General features: G+C 43.5%; 1 protein-coding gene across 1 annotated transcript in view; it reads left to right on the forward strand.

Annotated features, from left to right (window-relative positions):
* LOC138259482 (cytochrome P450 2F2-like) overlaps nt 1-25486 on the forward strand; it is a 612238-nt gene that overhangs the window by 389359 nt on the left and 197393 nt on the right. The window contains exon 7 of the mRNA XM_069207252.1: nt 4370-4511. Coding sequence (XP_069063353.1) covers nt 4370-4511 — 142 coding nt within the window. The remainder of the gene's footprint in view (nt 1-4369; nt 4512-25486) is intronic.

Genomic DNA, 25486 nt, shown 5'->3' on the forward strand with positions numbered 1-25486 from the left:
CCGGAGGCAGCCATTTTGCACCTTCATCCGAGGTTTAGTGGGCTCCTGCCCCCCTGGACACTTGCGTGACTTTTGGACTTGGTTCCCTTCCTTTGCAGGTCCTCAGGTCCAGGAATCCATCTTCAGTGCTTTGCAGTCAGTTGTTGCCTTTGCAGAATCTCCTATCTCGACTTAAGTGTGTTTCTGGAGAAGTAGGGTAAATTTACTCCTACTTTTCAGGGTCATGGGGTGGGGTATCTTGGACACCCTTAGTGTTTTCTAACACTCCCAGTGACCCCCTACACACTACACTAGGCCTGGCGTCCCTAAGTGGTTCGCATTCCACTTTCTTAGTATATGGTTTGTGTTGCACCTAGGTCTATTGCATTCTACAGTGTTTGCACTACTTTTCTAACTGTTTACTTACCTGATTTTGGTTTGTGTGTATATTTTGTGTATTTTACTTACCTCCTAAGGGAGTAAATCCTCTGAGATATTTTTGGCACATTGTCACTAAAATAAAGTACCTTTATTTTTAGTAACACTGAGCATTGTGATTCTCATGATATAGTGCTATATGATATAAGTGGTATAGTAGGAACTTTGCATGTCTCCTAGTTCAGCCTAAGATGCTCTGCTATAGCTACCTCTATCAGCCTAAGCTGCTAGAACAATACTAATCTACTAATAAGGGATAACTGGACCTGGCACAAGGTGTAAGTACCATCAGGTTCCCACTATAAGCCAGGCCAGCCTCCTACTAAAGGGACATTCCATGGGTGTTGCTTGAGGTTTTCCCACACAACACCCATAGAACCCAAAGGAATCTGACGCATTCCCAGATTTACAAGTCTAGGAATCTGCCAGAATCCTACATCCCCTCAGGGGTAGCATAAGAGTGACTCAACGGGGAGAAATATCTCTATTTCTCCCTGATTTTTTCTCTTTCTATGTGTGCTGCATTCTGCAGCACACATAGAAAGTGGAAAATACCCCTTATGATTGCTTTTGTGCAGGAAGGTGTGCCTTCAATCATCCCCACCACACAGCCACCCTTGCACCATGGTGCAAGGGTGCCTGCGTTGGTGCATGGCAGCAATTTGTGTGCAGGAGGAACGCAGGGGCAAAGGACAGAAATGCGCCGTATCTTGTAGATACAGCATATTTCTGCCCTTTCCCGGTGGTGCAGGGCAGTGCAGCAAGGCACTTGCTGCGCTGCCCTGCACTAAAGGCCTTGCAAGTGAGGACCCTAGTGTTCACAGAAATCCTTTGAGCCAATTAGTGCAACGCCTGACTTATATTCACAAAGGCCCTTATATTTGTACATCACAACTTCTTTCTTATTGAATTAAGATTCACACACTAGCTATCCAAATGTTGTTAACTGAGTGAGAGCTACTGACGTTGTACATTCATAACTGGACTTTTCTTGCCATATAAAATGGTTAACCCTGCATCATAATAAGGTATTTTCCTGCCACCCCATTCCCGTGGCCCTGCCTGTAATTAAAGCACTGCCAACTTCTTCATCTATCTACAGTGAAAAATGGAAAATGTTGCCATTTAGCATCCTAATTTAAATCTGCCATGCTAATTCCAATAGAATAACACTTTCACCACCCTAATAATAATAATAATAATGATACTATTAATAATAATCATAATAATAATTTCCCTGATAAAACACACTTCTACAACACTGTAGAGGCAAAAGCACAACTGGCAGGGCTGCAGCGCAGTTCTGTCTTTGCACAGGATCTGCCATGTGATGGCCACTTTTTTTTGTTTTACCTGATGCACTAATCTAGAGCAATATAAAGAAGCAGTTTACACGGATTTGCAGAAATTATATTTAATTAATATTCAAGAGGCAGACTTCCTCTGAATATCCTTCCAGATGGGTGAGGCTGAAGTGAGGGAGCATGCCTCCAAGGGCAGCAGACTTCAGCTTCTGCAAAGTGCCTGAAAAACAGCGTATTGAAAAAGGGCCATGAGCGGAAGCATCACCAGTACATAAGATTGATGCCCACTCTCTCATATCCATGCAGGCACCACACACACAGAGTGCATTTTTTCCCTTAAGGACAGCTTCCACTTTACAAATTTCGTAGTTCTGGGAAGTGCTTGAAATAGAAATATAGAAAAGCAGGTACTCCTTTTCCGAAACACCTGTTTGTTGCTGAGAAACGTGGATGTGCCCTGATTAAAAGCACAGGAGCACTGCTGCTATTCCTTACAAATGAAAGAAGTGCAGGTACTGAGTAACTAGTAGTACCTGGGCAATTAAAGCACCACTTATGATCCCTCAACAGATATGGTCACACCGTCAGTTAAATCGATTAGGTGTTTTCCTACTCTTGTGCTTTGATTACAGCTTTTCTCAAAGTCTTTAGGGGAATAAAGCAACAAAGATTTTCGCAGACATCTTCGTGGGTGCAAACAAAAGACCACCACAAGGAAGCAGGACCCAGCAGCCCCTAAAACCATCTTATCCAAGGAAAACATGTCAGAGCCTGTGACTGGCCCTAAGAGGAACCAAATTGCTGAGGAAAAATGAAACCTCAGCCTCTGAAGAGCCGAGCCAGAGAGCATAGCTTCAATTAAATAAGCGAGGAAAACATGCAGCAGACTTCCGAAAGCAATTACGTTCACAAGCAGTCCAATAAAAGGCCCAGAACAAACAGCTCAGTGGTCCCTAATGCATAAGTTTGCTGCACTAAAACACTAACCAATCCTGTAGGGAGGTGGTGAAAAAGCACACAATTTACAGGGGAAAAAACACAAGGAATGCGGTAGGAGGGTTTGTGGGGATGGCACGAACAGGAAACTGAGGGACGGCCGAGGGGCGGTGGGGACAGAAGGCGGTGGGATCTGATTCTAAGCGCCGCGATGAGCATAAGTGTGAAGGAGACTCACAGAAGAAACGAGTTACAGCTATTAGCAGTTGTAAACTCCCTACCGGATTTTTTTTACCACATTGAATGGAAAAAAACTGCGCGATCGCGCTGCTACAGTTCACTCGTTGTGAAACCTATCGGCAAAAGTGCAAATATCTAAGTAACCGGCAAAAGTGCAATTAACTATGTAACATAGTCGATGTAATGGAAAGGGCTCGACTTCTGCCAATCGAGGTCGCGCTGTGAACAAAAGATAAAAAGTAGTTCACTAACCCAGTGGTCTTTAAACTTCTTAATGCTGCGCCCCCCCAGATGAAAAATAAAAATCAATGGACCCCCCTCAGAATTTTTCACAATTATTTTATAAAGATGGCAATGTTTAAATATGTCTAGACTTATTTAAACATTGCAGTTCAGTATTGTTACCTTTTAAAAAATGCAGTATGATGTTTCTGCTCAAAACAAAGCACTGTTATCTGTATAACGCTTCTTTTGGGCAGAGTCTGGCGCTCCCCCTCTCGGATCACGTGAGGCCCCTCCCTAAGGGGGCCCGCCCCCCACTTTGAAGACCTCTGCACTAACCGGACGGAAAACAGCGAGCCTCGCATGTTTTCCGTACTTGGTTGCTGTGCTGGAGGAGGGCTAACCATCGGAAAAGGCATGACGTATGCGTGCCTTCCACTAATGAAAGGAAGCAGATTTTAACAGGCAAGCCCACGAACCAATGAAAGACACTGACGTGACGTGGACAGGGCTCCGAGCCCTTTTCTAACTCCTAAAGCGTCTTGCAAGCGAAACACATGCGCAAGTGCATGCGACGCAGGCTCGACCCTAAAAACGGTGACCCATCAGCACTACAGGTGAGTAGACACTTCAGTTTGTGTGGCACTATCATTGCAGCAGGTCCGATCTGAGTCCTGCTGCTGAAAGCCATTTAGTTTATACTTAAGTCACAATCATAACAACTAACATTTAGCGCTCCATCCGTCCCTTTTTCAGCAACTACCGAATATTACACTTCACCCCCTTTAGTCCCTACTCTGCGCGCTGCCTCCGAAGACTGTACAGAGTGTGTGCAGGAAAAGCAGCAGCGCAAAATGTGTACGGTATGGGCACATCTCTTAAAATACATATTCAATAAATTTGCAGCTTGCTTTTGGTGCTAATAAGCTTCTTTATAGGATACAAAAGAATGAAAACCCTAACTAAAATAATATTGTTTGCTTGTGATTAATTGCATTAATTGGTATAAAAAGGGGTGGGCAGTAAACCAAAAGTCTTGCTCAAATTGGAGCACGGAGTGGGAGAGTTAGCAAAACTTTGCAAAGTCTGCCGGCAGAGCAGAGTTTACTTACGCCTCACCCCTACATGAGAGCAAAATCCACCGACTCTTGATATGGGGAAGCTTATTCCAAGGCAAGATTAAAAAGAATGTTTATCAAAGTAGTATGAAAGCTATTCCTGTACTATTAAATCCTGTGTTTCATTTTCAGGAAAAGGATAACCCCTCAACTGCATTTTATGACTTGGCCTTGTTAATGAGCATGCAGAATTTGCTGTTTGGCGGGACAGAAACTGTCAGCACCACCCTGAGATATGGATTCTTGATTTTGATGAAATATCCAAAAATAGCAGGTAAATTAAATACGAAGAACATTCATAATACTGTGATTGAATGTTCCCGTTTCCAACAAGTAAGATTTTTTTTAAATGTTTGTTTAGCAAACATTGAACTTTTATAAAGCATATTTGCTACATAAAACCAGGCAAAAAGAGGTAACACCAGCTAGAGTCCCTCTACTGCGAATAGAAAAATTCCTTTAAACTTACATTTTTCAAAGACAAACTGAGAAGCAGGATGGTTAATGGGTTGTAAGGAAGAGCCAGATATCTTTGATGACTTTTTATGTTGTACATTTTTAATTGACTGTTAACTTGTCATTTGGATTTATTGCCCATATTACTTTTTATGTAACTTTGCATTCTGTGTTGCCAGCGCTTTTAACTTTTAAGGACGGTTTGGTTTTTGTATTTGATGCTTTTTTGCAAATGGAAATAAATACAAATGATGCAATTATTTGCGCATCACAAATCCTTATGTAGAAAAAATGACACTGTGGCAAAGAGATAAGACTCATTGAATCCTCTGAGGTGAATAGCAAGAAAAGTGCTATAACCATCTGGAGTCTAAATACAATTGCTTCCTATCTTTTAAAAACATTTATTCATTTGATTTTGGAGAAAATGGTTAAATATTCTTCGGTACATCACCGAAGATGCTACAAACTTTAATTTTATTTGAACTCAGATTGGTTCATTCGATAAAGTTTGCAATATTCTCATGTGCGTCCTGGTGCATTGTATTCTGTATTTTACGAGGTTTAGGCAATATACAATTAAGCTATGTCGCTTGAGGAGTAGGCATTATTTGTCTAAACATTATCTATCTGAAAGTAGAAATCGGGATGGTCAGAAGCTACTGAATCCATAATTGGGAAGTATGCCAGTCTGTTGGAAGGTGGATTATTAGCAGGGGTAAGTATGCACCTACCACTAGCAATGAGGCCACCAACGCAATATAAAGTTCCGGTCAAGGTATCAATACCATAGCCCCTGGCTAAACCCTTGGTAGCTGACTGTGAGCAGGCAGGCTAAATTCAGGATACAGGTATGCAAAGCATTTAAAAACACCAATACATTAAATAAGTGAGACACAACACACAATAAAAATCCCACACTAATTTATAAAAATAAGAAATATTTCTATCTTTAAAATGACATAAAAAAGACAAAAATCCCATATAGGGAACAGAAGGTATGAATTTTTAAAGATTAAACACTTTCTAGTGCTTAAAAACCTATAGCGCCAACTTGGGACATCTGATCTTGCTTGACCGGTACAAATTTAAAGTTTGAGGCTGACCACAATGGAGCTCTGACTGGATACACTAAGCAGGAGGGCCCGGTCAAAATTGTACCTTTGGACTTAGAAACCTGTCTGGAAGATTTTCTCTCAACGTCGTGTAGTCCCCTCGTGCAGGTTGATTTCAATGCAACATCATTGGTTTGCTCCTCCGTGAGGTCCAGTTAAATCCTGGAAGTCTGGAGCTCCGGAACTTCTAGTGGGATGAACCTGCAATCCGTGCCAGGCTGCAGTTGAAGGTATTCAGCTTGATTCTTGATGTCGGGTCAGTCCACTTATAGAGCTTTTTCCCAAAGTTGCTCCAGACTTCCCCAAACTTCTGGAACTTCTTCCTTAAAGTCCCCATGATGGTTCAAGGTGTCCAAAACACAAATCCAAGGGTCTAGAAGCTCTGAGATGGTCCTTTGAACTTTACAACTACAGTTCCCACAATGCACCTTGCCAAATCCTAAAAAGGCCACTGGATGCATTCCAGGCTAGGGGCTTCTTGAGGGAGATGGTGCAGGGAAGCTCTGTTAACCTGTTACTTTCAGGGAGTCTTCTCCTTGATCCTTTTGGAAGAAAGGCAAAATCCTTAGGACTGTAGTTCCCAGTGTACAGCAGGAGCAGTCCTCTAGAGTGCAATCCTTTGGGGTGCCGACCAGAGTTCCAGCAGGGCAGTCCTTCTTCTCCTTGTAGTTTCAGGCAGTGAATCTGACTTGTTATGCAGCTTTCACATATGTAGTCAATGATTTGGGGTGACAAGCGAGGGACACCCCTGTCCAATGAGGTAGAGACTGCCACCCAAAAACAAGACAGCTTCTTTCAAAGTGCAGCATATTCTTGTCCCATAAGCACTGCACTTTAACTTTCAGGATGGGGTATTCCTCTCCAGGAGACAAAGACCTGGCTAAACCAACCTACTGGTGTGGCTCATTTCCACTAACACCCCTCTCCAGACCTTCTGGGAATTCCATTCATTGGTCTGCCATCCGGCAGGAGCGTAAAGGAAGAGGGTGTAGGCCTGGCTGGCATCCCTTACTGTTCTGCTCTCTTTGAAGCCCAGTTTGATGTACCCAACCCCCTTTTTGATCTGCTCATTGCAGATGCAGAGCTCCAACTATCAGTCAATCTCTGCTCTGTGCAGACCATTTATCACCTCAACAAAGCAGCTTGGCTAAGCCTGTTAAGGGAGACCAATCAGGAGAGGCTGCTAGAAGGCTAGATTTAGGCTTGCAGAAAATAAATTCCTATAACCTTTCTTCTGTACTAGGTACAACAGTGTCAAGGAGTTGGATTTCTCATTACAATCTTTTAAGTCTTCAAATGACATTTGTAGCTCCTTCCAAGCAATATTGATTCTTAAATAAAATATTCCAATGCTAGCCAATGGAGCTTAGCATCTACAATGGGGAAAAATGAAACGGACAGTTTTTCTCCCAAAAGGGCATGTAAAACATCTTTTATAATATCCCTGCTTATAGCTACACAGCAACCAAACCTCGGGCACCTAGGGAAACCCTTAGATGTGACATATGTAAAAATAAGGTAGATTTCCACTAATTCCAAAGTCGAGTTTGCTTACATTTTACTTTTAAAGACAGACTGCAAAGCAGAGCTGTCTTAAACATGACAGCAGGCAACAGAGCAGTGCACATTCCAGTACAGGAAATCTACTGGACCTCTAAACCTCCCTGCCCTATTATATATTAGGGACTTATAGGTAGTTTGAAACCCCTTGGGGTTAGTCTCCGGCATCTCTAATTATATCTCATTTCCATATACCTTTTTATTCAGAGCGTTGGCCCTGCGCCTGGTTAGCTGTGCCCAGGGCACAGTCTGAGTCAGTTACCACCAACTTCAGTCAAAAAATGGGTATGAATAGAGATAAAGTCATACCTAAGATGTAGGATAAGAGGACGAGGGCATCAAGGTGGAGAGAAGGGTGAGAAGTTGAATGTATATTCTGGTCTTTCTGTAGGCCCTTCAACTGGTCCGTCCAGGAGGGCACTTATTTTTTAGAATTGCTATAGTAATTTGCATCTCTGTGTTGTCTTTTTGTGTTAGTGCACCTCTTGAGGGAGGGGAAAGTGAGTGGAGTTTTGATGGACTGTCTTTTAAAAGATTAACAGGTTAAAGAGGGCTGTGACTGATCAGGGCCCAAGATGGCTGCCTAGTCTTGGGTTTGGATATTTCATCCCTTATCCGCCCACTGTGTCTCCTGGTGATAACCATATGTGGATCATAGCAGCTGTGTGGATGGGGGAAGCAGCAGGGAGCCTGGAGGAATGATGGAGAACACTTTCCAGGGCTGATCCAAAAAGAGGAGAGACAGTGCTCTTCCTCAGGTGGTGTGGCCTATCAACTGTGTGCAGTCAGCATGATGTTGACCATGGTGGCAAGCCGATCCTCACAGTCCCCACAGAGTAGTGATTGGATGTGGTCAGTGGTTTTAAATCCTCTGAAGTGGTTGAGTTAAATGAAAGGTGAGGTTAAGGACCTACCTGAGGGCAGTGGAAGAACCAGAGATGCAGCAGTCAGTCACTGCAGAGATTAGTAATAGTACTGATCCTCAATGGTGGGTTGGTCCCTACAGTGTCTCTTCTCACTGGGGCACAATATAGACCAGCCCATTGTAGAACGCATGCAGGATATGTGTGCTTCCCTGAGATGCTATACTGAACAGGCCTTTGACAAGTTAAGACAAGCGGAGATCAAAGAAACAACCCTTCAAAGTAAAGAAGTGGCTTGTGTCTGAAAGGATCAGAATAAACAAAATAGAAAGAAGTATTATTTTGGTTCCTGCTCTACCTCTAGCAGGAAGCAGCAGAAAGAAGGAGTGGAGGACGCTGATGTTGGAGTAGTGCTCTCTGTAGGGGAGAAAACCTTGCTAAATTTCATTAACATCTTACATGCAGATGTGATAGCCAGAATCACAGTTCAGATAATATAACAAATATTTGACGGGATGTCTAGCTTTGTGACAAAGGTGAAGCGGATTCTTGACACAGCAAGACATCAACACTGTGAAGTAGGCGTGTGCAAAGTTTACTGAGGAAGTGGGCAAAATCTAATGAGGAAGACCTCACCGCCTTCAAGTTTTGCCCTGTCACAAATCTGCTGAAGCTATATGTGCAACTAGAGCTTCAGGTCAATCTAATCCTTAGCTGTATTGGCCACAAATAAGGAGGTGAAACTGAGTGTAGAACTAGGAACTGCCATTGGAAATGCAAACATGGTTAATCAACCATTAATGACCACAGCGTAAGGACTTTCCTGAGGACTTGAAGAGGGACCAACTGGGTTGGAGAGGGGAGAGAGATACTGAGCCAGATTCCTTTTCTTGCAGGTCCCCATTCAGACACTTTGGCGATTAAGACTGTTGGTGGTCAAGGGAGAGCTAACTGCTTCTATGGGCTCCTAGTGAGATTGAGGGTCAAGCATCAGAGAAAATTATACATCCTTTTAGAGGCAGAGTCAACTAGATCCCTTTTGGAGGGGTTGCTTTTGGACTATGGGTGAATGCTACCTTGTTTTGCTCACGCTGTGGTTGGGTTTGGTAGTTCCAGGAGATTGGCGTTGTTATGTTGGTGATCATTCTCCAGAAGGGGAAACGTTGTGGGATACAAGGTTTTAGATATCAAAATGCTCTTTTCTCTCTGTTTCTGTACTTTGCCTTCTTCTCATCTGTCCTTTGGAGGTTTCACAGTGTTGTTTCTGTGAATTGTTACATTGGAAATCTTTTCGTAAGTTAAGATTTACAGTTGAATGAGGTTGCTGATAATAAAATGATGGGCTATTGTGCATGTTCGTCATGTTGAATTCTGGTTATGGCTGCTGCAGGGTGCTGTGGGAGACAGAATAGGGAAGATAATTGAATTTTTAGTCACTACCTCTATGAACCAAGATGCCCCTTTATTTTATGACATTTGTTTTAGTGTAAATGCTAAGTTGTGTTTTCTTAGGCTATACAATCCCAACCACATTGCAGAGGTAAAATTCAAAATAGTATATGCTGCAGTACAGATTTGAGCGATTTGGCTGATGTACGTTTTTTATTTAAAAATATTATTTTTGCTACATACAACCATAGTAAGACATTTCCTACTCAGGCATCTTCTGTGATCCAGCCTGCAATATGTGGAAAATCTGTGGCATATATGCAATGAGTCAGCTTTTTTTAATTGAACAATGCACACATTTGTAGATCTTAAGGAAAATTTGGGTCACCGAGGACTCGTTTTTAAAATATTTACAAATATGTGGCTTCATTCACAAATTTGTGATGTTTCAATATTGAACAGAGTCCATATTATATAGGGGTATTGAATTTAAATCAATCTAAAATGATCATCAGAACCTTATAGTCGTTGTTCTTAAGGAAAATATAGAAAATCCAAAATTAAATTGACGGACTGACTACCAGATGGTCCAGGAAATTAGGTTTGGTAGTTTGCAGACAGATGCTCATGCAATTTATCCAATGAAGTAGTCAGGAACTTGATAGCAGTTTAGCTGCTGTCTTGAAAGTTTTGGGGTGATCCGTCAAGCAGGGGCCGAGAAAAAGGGGGGTCCCAAAACACTTTTCCCTATTCTACGTCAATGGAATTTTTCAAATGTTTGAACACGACTACAGCTTGAACCAATAAAGGCAATTACACCAAATTTGGCAGAAAGCTAGCTCTTTGTCCAGAAAGCATGCTTTTTGTGTTGAAGTAAATCCATTCAGTAGTTTCTGAGATATTAGAGTTTACAAAATATAGATATATAGTGAGGCGGCTCCTCCGTGGGTCCGGACCCACAGATCTGTCTGGGGAAAAAGCAAGGCAGTGATTGGCTGTCCACAACCTGACAGAGAAGTTGCAGCTGCCATTTTGTTTGTCGCATCAGCTCGGGGTGGGAAAACAAGAATGAAAAAACACATAAGGTGTCAGGATACAGGGATCCTAAGCCGTAGGACATATACAGGGGTTCATTAGGGACCCCTCATGGGCAAAAAAAGCCCAATTATTTTTTTATCTGATCTGTGGATCCACAGGTGGATCCAAGGATCCGTGGACTTACGGATCTACTGGTGGATCCATGGATCCAGAGAAAAATTGGGGCAAAAAACGACTACTGCATCCAACCTCATGCTGCGCACACCCTAAGGCCATGCACAGCTTGTGTGTGGGTGCATGCAGGAGGGTTGGCCCCGTGCCTGGCCTTAGGTGCTGGTTATATTTATGTCTGTGCTTGCTAAAAAAAACATGGACATTCACTGAAAAAACAAAGGTTACAGTAACTATAACTTGCGCCCTAAGATAACTATACCTTGTGCCTTCGCCATGCATAGTTAATTACTCCACATATTACATCATTGATGACAACTTCTATCACATCTTTTATATTGTTACTGCAACATTTGCAATTAAATTATTAATGAGAAAAAACTGTTTATGGGGGGCAAAAGTTATAGTTACCTCAGGGTGTGAGTTATTGTTAATAACTGCTAAATTTCTCTGGTTTTGTGCAAGTAAATTCAGAACCTAACTATAATGTCCCTGTAGCCTTTGTTTTTCAGTGAATATATATTTATTTCTTAATATTCCTATTATTTATATTATTATTATGGGCTATGTTGAAGTCATTGGGGTTGGCATACTGGATCCCTCTGGACACAGATGCCAACCCAAATTCCAAATTACATGGTGGAATATCTATGACAGCACCTTGACACAGGAAGTTAAAACAAAGAACAAAGTGGAAGGATGGCCCAATGCCTTCCAAACCACACCAAGCAGAATCCAACCTACACTCTATAAATTTCGAAGCATTAAAAAAGAGGAAAGCTACAAACAACTACGAATGGAGCAATGTGTAAACCAAATTGCATCTAAACTTAGCATACAGACTAAAAGAATATGCAACACGCTGCAATGAAAAGACAACATGTTCATTAACAAAAAAGGAAATGAATATGTGAAAATAATAGGCAGAAGCATATTATAAAATAAATATTAACCTACCAATTACCATAAAACTGTCACAAAATTTGAATCAACATGACAATCTTTTTTATATAAATATTAAACATAATATTTTATTACTTCGGTCTAAAAATGAACTAAAACTTTAATGTTAAACAAGACTGAGTTAATAAAAAAATGACAATTATTTAATTGAAAAATGTAAACCTCGTCAACCAAAAAGTTAAAAGAACAAACTCAATCCATCACGTAAAATAAATTAAATCTAAATAAAACACATAAACCACGCATTTCCAAATATAAATCAGATAATATTTAAACAAACGATAAAATAACATTTCCCAACCAACCTTAATAAAATGAATATGACTTACTGTTCTGTACCAGCAAATCATTCTCTGTATTCACATAGTCAAAAATAATTAATCCACTACAAACAGGAAAAATATTTTTCAAAATGCCCAAGGAAAATGTAAAAATAAAATAAATCCAATAGATATCCCTCAAAACAATCCAAAGTAGGAACCACAGAAAACCCGTAAAGGTGTTTAAAAGAAAAACACTCCTGGAAAATCAAATAAACAGAAATGAAGTTAAAAATATTGGCTTACTATAAACCAAAAGTGATTTCCTTAAAAAAGCAACCCAGTAACTCCCTGTGTCCATAGAACACATTCTTTGACAAAAACATGTAAACAACAAAACCCACCTACAAAACATATTGTACTTCCAAAAGTACATATGCATTACACTTAATCATCATAAAACAAGTAGCATAACACAATGTAACATAACATAATAATACATTATTTAAAAAAGTACAAAAACCCTAATCTACACACTAGTGAAAAACACTACTAATAATACAACTAAGGGCCCAATTACAAGTTTGGCAGTCGGACACCAGACCCCTTTTCCTACCTTTCCACTGACCTTTGCATGGCTTTCCCACAGCCGCTGACAGCTCTGCTGAAAAAGCAAGTTGTGGCTTGGACAGCGGCAACCACACTGGTACAGCCTCCTGCAGCTGCTACGTACTGGACCGCTGTGGCAGCTGTCGCAGGAGACTTGGCAGTGGCCGGGGTCCTGCTGTGGTCTTGGAACAGGCTTTCCAACAGGTTCATAATCTGGTGGTCAGACCGTCTAGCTTGCGGCAGTCAGACAGCTTCTGATATGGTGGTCCAAAGACTCCCTAACTCATAATCAGGCCCTAAATGTTCAAGAAACCCACAATCAACACTATGACTAACTTCCCCCAAGATCTCTCTACCATAGAAACCTTGAAAAACATTTAAAAAGGATTTACCTGTTCTAACAAACAGCAGCACCTTATTGCATCCTAGATCCCGGAAAATGGACTAAAAATGACACATGCTACAAATTGAAGGTTGCGGTAAAACCATGGCTGATAAATGAAACTAATGAAAGACAATCTCCCTATTGAAATGAATGGAAAAAAATGTAAAAATGTTGAATAAGTATATTAAAACATTTTACAAAATATTAAACATGTAAAACAATTGTGAAATAAGTTTAAAAAATTGGAAAGTATTGTAAGAAAGTACCATCTTGCCTGGCATGTTACCCCCAATTTTTACATATATGTTTGTTTGTTTTTGCCTGTCTCACTGGGATCCTGCTAGCCAGGACCCCAGTGCTCATAGTTGTGGCGTGAATAAGTTCCCAGTGTGGTGCCTAACTGTGTCACTGAGGCTCTGCTAACCATAACATCAGTGTTTATGCTCTCTCTGTCTTTAAAACTGTCACTGCAGGCTAGTGACCATTTTGACCAATTCTGATTGGCACACTGTAACACCCTTATAATTCCCTAGTATATGGTACCTAGGTACCCAGGGTATTGGGGTTCCAGGAGATCCCTATGGGCTGCAGCATTTCTTTTGCCACCCAGAGGGAGCTCAGACAATTCTAACACAGGACTCCCACTGCAGCCTGAGTGAAATAACGTCTGTGTTATTTCACAGCCATTTTACACTGCACTTAAGTAACTTATAAGTCACCTATATGTCTAACCCTTACTTAGTAAAGGTTAGGTGCAAAGTTACTAAGTGTGAGGACACCCTGGCATTAATCAAGGTGCCTCCACATATTTCAGGGCAATTTCCCCGGAATTTGTGAGTGCAGGGACACTATTACACACGTGCACTACATATAGGTCAATACCAAAGTGTAGCTTCACAATGGTAACTCCGAATATGACCATGTGACATGTCTAAAAGCATGAAATTGTTTCCCCATGCCAAATATGGTATTGGGGTGCCAATCCCATGCATCCCCGGGGCTCCAGCATGGACCCCGGGTACTGCCAAACTATATCTCTGGGGTCTTCGCTGCAGCACCCGCTGCTGCCAACCCACAGACAGGCTTCTGCCCTTCTTCTGGCTTTATCAACTGTTTCCTGATGGTGAATGCTCTGGGGGCTATCTGCCTTCACCCTGCACTGGAAGCCAAGAAGAAATCTCCCGTGGGTCGACGGAATCTTCCACCTACTAACACAGGAACCAAACTTCTGCTTCACCGGTCCTCTGGGTCCCCTCTCATCTTGACGAGCGTGGTCCCTGGAACACAGGAGCTTGATCCAAGTGACCCCGACAGTCCAGTGGTCCATCTGTCCAAATTTGGTGGCGGTAAGTGCTTGCCTCCCCATGCTAGACAGTAATCCTGTGTACTGACTGAACTGCAGCTGCTAGGGCTTCTGTGCACTTTTGCAAGGAATCCTTCATGCACAGCACTGCCCAGGTCCTTAGAACTCCATCCTGCATTGCTCAACTCGCTGTGTTGACCTCTGGCTTCGTGGAACCCTCCTTTATAGTGTTGAGATGACCGCCATGCTCAGTTTTCTTGAACCTGTGTTCAATTACTTCTGTGGGCGCTGTCTGCTTCTGCATGGGCTCTCTGTGTTGCTGGGCACCCCCTCTGTCTCCTCTTCCAAGTGGCGACCTCCTGGTGTTTCCTGGGCCCAGGATACACCCTTTTTCTTCAACCGCGACCTTTTGCAGCTAGCAAGGCTTGTTTGCGGTATTTCTGCATAGAAACAACTCTGCCTCCTCCAGCACGCCGTGGGACATTTTCTGTGCAAATGAAAAGTTCCTGGCATCTTCTGTTGTTGCAGAATCTTCAGCTTCTTCCACCCCAAGGCAGACATTTTACACCTTTATCCAGAGTTTAGTGGGCTCCTGCCCCCCTGGACACTTTCGTGACTCTTGGACTTGGTCCCCTTCCTTTACAGGTCCTCAGGTCCAGGAATCCATCTTCAGTTCTTTGCAGTCTGTTGTGGTCTTTTCAGAATCTCCTATCACGACTTTAGTGTGTTTCTGGGGTAGTAGGGTAACTTTACTCCTACTTTTCAGGGTCTTGGGATGGGGTATCTTGGACACCCTTAGTGTTTTTTACACTCCCAGTGACCCTCTACACACTACACTAGGCCTGGGGTCCCTTCGTGGTTCGCATTCCACTTTTGGAGTATATGGTTTGTTGCCCCTAGGCCTATTGTGTCCTATTGCATTCTATTGTGTTCTACAGTGTTTGTATTACTTTTCTAACTGTTTACTTACCTGATTTTGGTTTGTGTGTATATTTTGTGTGTTTTACTTACCTCCTAAGGGAGTATATATCCTCTGAGTTACTTTTGGCATATTGTCACTAAAATAAAGTATCTTTATTTTTAGTAACTCTGAGTATTGTGTTTCTTATGATATAGTGCTATATGATATAAGTGGTATAGTAGGAGCTTTGCATGTCTCCTCGTTCAGCCTAAGCTGCTCTGCTATAGCTACCTCTATCAGCCTAAGCTGCTAGAAGACTACTAATCTACTAATAAGGGATAACTGGACCTGGCACAAGGTGTAAGTACCATCAAGTACCCACTATAAGCCAGGCCAGCCTCCTACAAGTATACATTAAATAATACTATAAAATATATACAATTATTAAATATATACTGAAAAAACACGCACGGAAGGCGGCTGGAGGCGGCAACATTTGTTTCCACTAGGGCAGGAGCCCTTTAAATCTTCAACAGCGCTCCCGCTTCGCGGGACGCGCACGGTGGGCGGCTGGAGGCGGCAACATCTGTTTCCACTAGGGCAGGAGCCCTTTAAATCCTCAACAGCGCTCCCGCTTCGCGGGACGCGCACGGAGGGCGGCAACATTTGTTTCCACTAGGGCAGGAGCCCTTTAAATCTTCAACAGCGCTCCCGCATCGCGGGACGCGCGCGGGCGGTGCCCGGGCGAAGCCTGGGCCAAGGGCGGGCCCGTCCTGCGCCCGTCGGCAACCAGAGAAGGCTGGGCCACACCATTTTCATCTTGAGACTGAGGCCGGCGACTAGCGGTCGAACACACTGCAATCGCCAGGACACCATACGACCGTAGGTGAGCAGCACATTAGTGCCCTTCTGTCGTTCTAGCCTCTCCAGCAAGGCCCCAGTGGGGCGGAAATAGGGTGGGAACAGGTGAGGAAAAGCACCTACAGGAAAAGACTGTCAAAATTCCGGCTGGATAAAAAGAGTCTAAATAGTCAAGATGGGTAAATGGAAGGGGGGGTACCCCTGGAAAAGGCCGGTAACAACAAGACCCTAGATGGTTTTCTCCAGTAAGCGGTTGGGGCACTAGAAAAGGAATTTGAAATGGTGGAGCGCCGTCTAACTGCCCCCCCCCATCAGCCATGGGGGCTCCACCGCAAACTCCAGCACAATCCCTCCATCCACCCGTTTCTCAGCCTGCCCCGGCTATCTCACCTCTAACTACCCAAGAGTTCGCTGTGGAGACTCTGGAAAATGTTATACAGCCTCCAGAACTTGCACAGCCCCTCCCAGATAGGTCAGTACCCATCTCAGAGTACAACATAAAGGGTAAAAGAAAACGAGGGGAGGCAAACCTAAGGAACAAACAGGCCCGCATTTTGAACTCCCCCAATCATGTCGCATCAACTCGGACCAAGGACCATATATCAGCCCAAGCACCTAACAACAACCGTCCAGAAATGTATTATATAATTGAACATATAAAAGACGAGCTCTCTAAAAGGCTACACCCTATAACAACTCGCCTATCAGCCATTGAGGAGAAACTAGATGGTCTCATCAAGTTCAAGCAGATGACCATCTTTCCCTCTCCAGATTTGCAGTATTCCCGCCACAATTTTCCCCCGAGCCCTCCAGGCAACAGTGCTAGTAGCCCTCCCCTATCACTGAGCATGGATCATAACCCTCTAACGAACTGCCCTGATCGTTTATACCAACCGGTGAGGGCTCCAACTGTTAGACTGGTCAATGCCTCAAAAGCCAAGTGTTCTAAGACTGCTTCTCTATTTCCAAGGGGGAGTGACGGAGCTGCTTTTTCCAATAATATGGGCACAAAATCCCACAAAGATACCCCTGATCAGACCCATCCATCAGTAGATCGGACGCATAGGGATCAAGGAACCAATCCGAGAACTTTACATCTACTGCCGGAAGCTTGCCCTTATGTGCTTGTTATCACAAGTGTTCCCAAACTTAAAACCAACATCTCTGAAACATTTACAGAACTGAAAAATAAGGTTATTCATTGGCTACACAGAAACGCTAGATTCGCTTTTCATATGGTACCCTCAATATTAATGGTGAGGAGGGTGGGTTGGGTGGGTCCACTCAAGAACCCCGGCACGGGACATTGTATCGTTATCAATTTTGATTCACCTATCCTCGTCCAGCAGCTCTCTTTGAATGTGTGCCAATCTAACCCTCTAGGGGAAGAAATATCCCTGTGCAGACTTCAGGCTTTTTACCCTCATAAAGTTTTACCAGCTACTAAGGGGGCGCAAATGCCACCCAGAGGTGCCACCAGTTTGCAGATGCAGCCTGACTCCCATTTGGGACGTAGCTCCCTTTCGCTTTCTGAAATTGATTGACTAAAAATCAGCCCTGTGCATGGCTCACCCAAACCCCAAGGGTTTAAAAATTGGGATAAGAAGTATCCTATAGCCGGAAACATTGAAACACACGAAATGGGATTAGGTAGTCCTGAGGCCGATCAGATTCTTACTGTAGACATCAGAGATTACACGTTAACCCCTACACTAGCCCAGCTAGAACCCTCTAGGATGGAAAACAGTCCCCCTCTTTCCTTCTGTGATCAGAGTTTGGAGACCTGTTTTTGGGGAACCAGTAAGGAGGGTAAGGCGAATGAGACCAACCTAGCCCCAGATTTAATAGGCCCCAGCAATCACGGGTCCTCTCCACCAGTCCAGGCATCCGAATTGACTATGCCATGCCCTGTTCCAAACGGGGTAAGTAATATCTTGGGCGACAACGTAGTGGGAATCCCAACTGAGGGCGGTTTAGTTACGATTGAAAGGGGTATTAAACCTCCCCACGGCACTCCATTTGTAAGAGGGAACTCTACGGCCAAAGCTCCCCAAGACAAATTAGACGGCCTAGACACAGTTCTTAGCTGGAATATTGCATGGTTGGAGAATAAAATGAGTATCCCTGAATGGGGCAAATTTATAGATGAACATAAAATATGCCTTTTTCAAGAAACGTGGGCATTGGAGCCCAAATACAGAATTGGTTTCAAAAGTTATTGGGTCCCAGCAAGTAAGGCAAACTCCGGGAGACCCTCAGGTGGGCTGCTTATATGGCTTAGCTGCTCCCTTAAATGCCGGATTGAAATAATTGACATGGGCTGTCCCGATTTGATGGGTTTATCAATACCATCCCTTAAGGAGAAACCGCTCCTAATAATTAACATCTATAATAGGAGCTTGGGTAGTAAATATGAGTCAGACGCATTGACTATTTTGGATAGCTTCCTCTCCTGTAAATCATCCTCCCATTTTATTCTTATCGCAGGGGATTTTAATGTTACCTTTGAACCTTACTCGCTGGCCCAGGAACTATACAAAGAAGAGGACGCCTATTGGGGTATTCCCCAACTGGTGTCAAGCAAAAGACCGAGAATGAACAGACTAACACATCAAGTTGTGGACATTACACTGGCACATGGCCTTCGGGACTGTAACGGTCGTTCCCGCTCGGACCTCGATCTTTATCCTACATTTAGGCGTGGAACACAGAAGAGCCAGAAAGACTATATTTTGCTTGATATCCGGCTGTGGGGTCATATGGTTGACATGAACATTGTAGAACACGAGGAAAGTGATCATGAGCCACTGACTTTATCACTTAGGAGTCTATTACCCCTACTTGAAGTCCCTTGCCCCAAGATTTACGAGCAGCAGCTCGCATTGACCAATAATAGACGAAACGTTAAATGGGAATTTGCAAGCACTGACACAGGTATAATGACATCTGTGTACAGCCAGTTGGCTGACCATATGGAGCGCATACCCCTGCTTTCAGAAAATAGTGAAGGGCTTATAGCAGCCCACACACAACTATTCAATTCTTTAAAACACCTTTTTACCAAAGAGATTGCCAAAAAAGCAAGAAAGAAGTGCAACGCAAGGTGGTTCAGTGCCTCATGCAGGGAAGCACAGCACAAACTACTGAGAGCTTTAGGAGGGGGCCAGACAGAGCATATAAGGAAAGCAAGGAAAGATTACAAACAGGAACTAAGTAGAGCCCGCAGGAGATGGGATGAATCCAGATGGGCCTCCCTCCTGGAGTCTGCAACAGCGAATTATACTTCGAAATTCTGGAAACTGGTGGCTGATGCTAGAGAAGAACCTAACCATTCGCCTGGTGCCTCAATACTCCCTGTAGAGTGGACAGATCATTTTGGCTGATTATACTCTGGGACCTCAGGCATTACTACCAGAGAATTGAACCATATTATGTCCTCTGAGATCCTCCCAATCGAATTTACCCTGGCAGAAACCAAGGCTGCGATTGCTTCACTGAAATGGGGAAAGGCCCCTGGCCTTGATAAAATTCCAGGTGACCTGTAAAAGACAAGTCCAGATATATGGGCCCCATACCTGAACCTGGTCTCTAATGCAGTAGCTGCAGGAGCGCCTGTCCCGAGCTCCTGGTTTGGGAGCAGAGATAGTCCCCATTTTCAAGAAAGGCAGCCCCTCTGACCCTGCCAACTACCGCCCAATCTCCTTACTTGATAATTTCCCAAAAAGTTTGCAAAGCAAATCCTGTTTCATCTAGAAGAATGGATTCTGGAAACTAATGCTATTTCCGACTTGCAAGCAGGGTTTAGGCCAGCAGTCAGTACCATAGACCAAGTCTTAAGATTTCTAACAATCAAATGGAAGACTGTGGAAGCAGGAGGGGGTAATCTATTTGTAGTTTTCGTTGATCTTAGAGCCGCATTTGATCTGGTCCCCAGGAACCAGTTATGGCTGACATTAGCCAACATGGGCATCCCAAATGGTCTTTTGAAACTTATGCCCGATTACATGAGAACACCTACGCACAAATTAGGAGAGGTAAGGATGGCGATCTAACAGATCCAGTGGCCATTGAGAGAGGAGTCAGACAGGCTGTGTCTTAGACCCTACCCTTTTTCTCCTATACATAAATAATTGTATCAATTATTTAGCAAATTGTACTAATGATTCCCCAAAGTTTCCCGGGAACAAAGTGCCATGCCTACTTTATGCGGATGATACTATCCTGCTGGCCAAAACACCCATGGGAATCCAAAATCTGGTTAACCAGTTTTGTGTATTTTGTAGAGATTACGGGCTGGACATCAATGCTAAGAAAACAAAACTTATGATATATAGTGCCCAGAACAAGAAGCTCAAAGCAAATATAATGATGGATTCAGTCCTCTTGGAGAGGGTAATGGAATACGATTACTTGGGCATTAGATTATCTGACAAGGGCAGCTGGGACGCAGCCATAAGGAAAGGGGCGCTTACCATCAGCCAAAGAAGCTGAGTGCTAGAACGGAAGGCCAGTACTGCAGTAAGCCCCCCTTTGATTCTTATTTCCGAAATTTATAAAGTCCAAATCCGTGCCGCTGCCCTGTATGGAGCGGAACTCTGGGGTTCATACAGACAACTGGACACCCTCCAAACTAAAGAAAACAATTTCCATATCTAGACTAGGGAAGGGCACGCCGATGCTCCCCCAAAGATTAGACCTGGGTATAAATAGCATCAAAGATATAGCATACTTAAGGCCACTTCTATACTGGGTTCGACTATGGAAAACGGAAGAACTCGAACCCTTTAGGACAGCAGTCAAAGATCTAATACCACCTTTCCAGGGATGGGAAAAAGTTCGCTGGTTGAGGGAGATGAAATCAGTTTGGGTCAAGTTGGGCTTCTCCCACTTTTGGGAGAATCCTGAGATGATTCCTGCTAATGCCAGATTGCTGATCAAAGAACGATATTGGGGGAAAATCTATGAGGAGTTTTTTTGCTCAAATGGGCCAGGTCGGCTGACAGCAGAGTTTCTGCTAGTCAAGCATGAACCCTGGCCTGAAAGTTTCCTGGATCTCCCCATACCAGCACGCGCCCGAACGTTACTCCTTCAGTTCAGATACGGAACATTGGCGGTCAACAGCTTTACGGCTCGGTGGCCGTCCAATAGTCCTATGTCTGACAAATGTATAAACTGCCATTTATGCAAGGAAACTCCTGAGCATATCCTATTTTTTGCCCCTTGTATAAATGCCCCAGCGGAAAGTGGATTATTCCCTTGTGCAAAGCACTGTTATTACAAAACCGAATCAGTGCCTATAGATGATGCAAATATGATACTTCCATGCTGATAGTAAATTCTGTTTCTAAATACCTATCAGCAGCATGGACAATCCGCAGTAGGACTATTTTAGATCTTAATCCACTGGCTGAGGAATGGTCTAGCAGTTAGCAGACGAGGACTGTCTCAATAGAGAGGGATCTTAAATATGACTACTAGTGCTGATCTATCCATGATATTAGATTGCACCCCTGTGTATGTTTTCTAGTGGGTTTCTCCATTTAAATCGGTTTATAGTATCTTAGCATATAGGACTTCGCAAACTGCAAGATCTAATTCCCCTAATCAATTTATTTAAGAGATGAGGCTAATTTCAGGGTACCCTTTTTCATTGCTTGGTTTTTAACTTTTATAAGTAGGAACCATTTTATGAAGTTTTATGATCTATTTTTATTGCTTGGTTTTTAACTTTCGCAAACAGGAACCAATTTATGTAGTTTGATGATCTATTTGCATGTATAAATCTGTTTTAGAATAGTTTTTATAGACATCATTAGAAAAGATTTGGTATACTATTTGTTTTAAATCGATTTATATTATCTTAGCACATAGCATTTTGCAAATGGTAAGATTTAATCTCCTTGATCAGCTCATTTAAGACTCTATGGTACCATTTTAATTGTTTGGTTTTTAATTGTTTATGAAATCCTCTATGAAGTACTATGAACCATTTCTCAAGTATAATTTGCTCTAGAATAGTTTTCATAGGTACTTTTTTGAAGGATTTGGCATATTATCTGTTTTTTTGTAACTGTTTTGGCAAATGATATTTATTTAGCTAGTAAGTACAAACTGAGGAGTTTTATTTAACTTCTGGCCCGCTGGACAAGCAGTGTACCAACTGTTAATGCTTCCTTTTTTTGTGATGGTTATGATCTCTATTTCTCTGTATGTATGGTCACTTTTATCTTTTGAAATGGTCTAATCTTAGACTGAATAAACGATTGATTGATACTGAAAAAACTTATGTTAAAATGATGTTGGAAATATATACATAAAACAATTTAAGACAGGTTAAAAATATAAAATGATGAAAAAAGTGGAAAATGAACAGCATAAAGTACCATACAAATAAGATTTACTTTTTTAACAAAAATGTATTAAAATGGTTTCATTTATTTATCTATGAATAAATGTTTACATTTAAGTTGACATATATTTGTTTAAAAATACACAAATATACATTACATTTAAATTTGAAAACATAAATTAAATTTTAATAATTGTTACATGTACTTAGTCTTTAAAAATGAGTAATTCATAATATTTATTACTAACATCTAATTTTGTATTTTTTTATTTGCTTTTTAAACATGCACAATACTAATTAAATAACACTAAAAGGACGATATTTAGTATTCCCACTCCAATCTATACCAATTTGGAGAAGGCGTTGGACACTAAAGGGGTGACATTTACTATTTCCACTCCAATCTAACCCAATTTGGGGAAGTTGTTTGACACTAGAAAGGTTGCACTTACTATTCTCACTCCAATCTGTACGAATTTGGGGACGGTGTTGGACAAGAAAAGGTTGACGTTTACTATCCCCACTCCAATTTAAACCACTTTGGGGAGGTGTTGGACACTGAAGGGATGACATTTACTATTCTCACTCCAGTCTATATCAATTTGGGAAAGGTGTTGAACACTAAACACCCCTAAACATCACCCCACACATCACAACACACACCACCTCACACATCACCCACACCACCCCATGGCACTGCAAAGACACCCCAGGTTTTCTGAGGACGTGCTCAGGGTCATGGTGGAGGAAATCATCCGGGTAGAGCCACAGCTATTCGGATCACCGGTGCAGCACAGCACCATAGCTAGGAAGATGGAGCTATGGCGCAGAATCATGGACAGGGTCAACACAGTGGGACAGCACCCAAGAACACAGGATGACATGAGGAAGAGGTGGAACCACCTACAGGGGAAGGTGCGTTCCGTGGTCTCAAGACACCACATCGCTGTTCAGAGGACTGGCGGCAGACCCCCACCTCCTCCCCCTCAACTAACAACATGGGAGCAGCAGGACTTGGCTATACTGCATCCTGAGGGCCTCGCAGGAGTAGCTGGAGGAATGGACTCTGGTAAGTCAACTCTTAACTATTACATTCCCCTCCCTACCTGCATGCTATCACATACCCCCACCCTCGCCCTCACCCCCATCACTCACTCCTCACATATGTCCCACTATCACAAACCACACATCCCCACACCAAGCCCTACATGCAACAACAAAGCATGGACATCCATCACCAATGCATGGCCACTACACATACCTACACAGACCCCTAAACAATTAGCACACAAGGTTCTACACAGGAATGGAAGCACTGGGGTACAGGGTCACCCACCCATTGCACACCATGACACACACAGATGCAATAATCATGCCTTTACACCCCTGCAGGACCCCTACCCAACGTCACCGGACAGGAGGTTCCAGACGTGTCCACTCCACCCACAAAAGAGGCCCACAGTGATGACAGCAGCTCTGTCCAACTGGATCTAGATGACCAGCCCGGCCTATCCGGGACCTCAGGACAGTCGGTTCCCCTCACACTGGCGCAAGCCACAACAGAGCCTCCCCCTCTGGAAACACCAGCACAGCACCCACCCAGTGGGCCCAGACCTCTGTCCCCAGGACACGTCAAGCAGCAGTGTGTCCACCACTACAGGGAACCCAGGCTAACACACCACCCCAAGAACAGCAGGGACCTGGGGCAGTGGTAGTGGGCACACGGTTCAGGGGTCAGAGGCCCAGGAACACAGGGGAACTGGGAGGGCTGCTGTACGACAGGGGAGGACAGGCCCCGGGAACCCACTCTCCACGAGGCCCTCTCCAACATCATGGGAGCCCACCACCATTCCCAGGAGACAATGGCAACGGTACTGGTCAAGTTTCAGGAGACCCAGCGGCTGCAGGAGGAACAGTATTTTGGGTTCAGGGAGGAACTCAAATCCATCAATACCACCCTGGGCACCATTGTAGGGGTGCTGAAGGAACTCGTGAACACCAGGAGGGACACTGTGGCACAACAAGGGGCCCCTGACACTATCCTGGACGATGAACTGCCCACCACCTCCGCCCGCCCTAGTGGACAGGAGGCACCGCCCCAGGACCACGACACCAGCACCCCACCCCCTGCAGATGGAGAACCACCCCGCAAGCGGTTCCTGAGAAAATCAGGACAAAGACAGAGAACAATGCCAAGACCCCCGCCAAGAAATGAGACCACCCTGATTGTCATCCTTCTGTCCCACTTTGTCACCCTGTCCATCCTTAAACTGCTCCATCTCCACTTCCTATGCCCTTTTGGACAATGCACCTGTGAGACTAATAGACTGAACTCTGCCATGGACATTCCTCCACCATCACCCCTGACCATTTTACAACACCCTCCACTATTTAGCACTTAAATAAACACCCTTAAATCACAAAACTATCTGGAGTCAGTCCGTGCTTTCACAAATATGTATTTACAATAACTGAGGGAAATAGCAATGTCCATTGTATTGTCAATATACCTATGTCACACAGCTCTAGTCCATGAGGTAACATAGCAGAGGTCACACAGTGGGGCCCACATCTGTGAAATCAAAAGGGAAAGTGACAACTCAGGGTCCATACACTGGGTGAAAGTGACTGACAGATGAGAGGTAGAACGAGTGTATCAGATGTAGGAGGCAGTGATGTCTTCTTATCTGTGTCTCACTGGAGGTATTGATGAATCATGGTGTTTCTGTTGTCGATATCTCTTTCTTCTGCCTCCTCTTCTTCACTGTCCAAAGGCTCCACAGCTGCCACAACACCTCCTTCAGGACCATCCTCCTGCACAAAAGGCACCTGTTGTCGCAAAGCCAAGTTGCGCAGCATACAGCTGGCCACGATGATCTGGCACACCTTCTTTGGTGAGTAGAATAGGGAACCAACTGTCATATGGAGGCACCTGAACCTGGCCTTCAGGAGGTCAAAGGTCCTCTCTATAACCCTCCTAGTTCGCCCATGTGCCTCATTGTAGCGTTCCTTTGCCCTTGTCCTGG

Source organism: Pleurodeles waltl, chromosome 9 (genome assembly GCF_031143425.1).
Source record: "Pleurodeles waltl isolate 20211129_DDA chromosome 9, aPleWal1.hap1.20221129, whole genome shotgun sequence".
In the NCBI taxonomy this organism is placed as follows: domain Eukaryota; kingdom Metazoa; phylum Chordata; class Amphibia; order Caudata; family Salamandridae; genus Pleurodeles; species Pleurodeles waltl.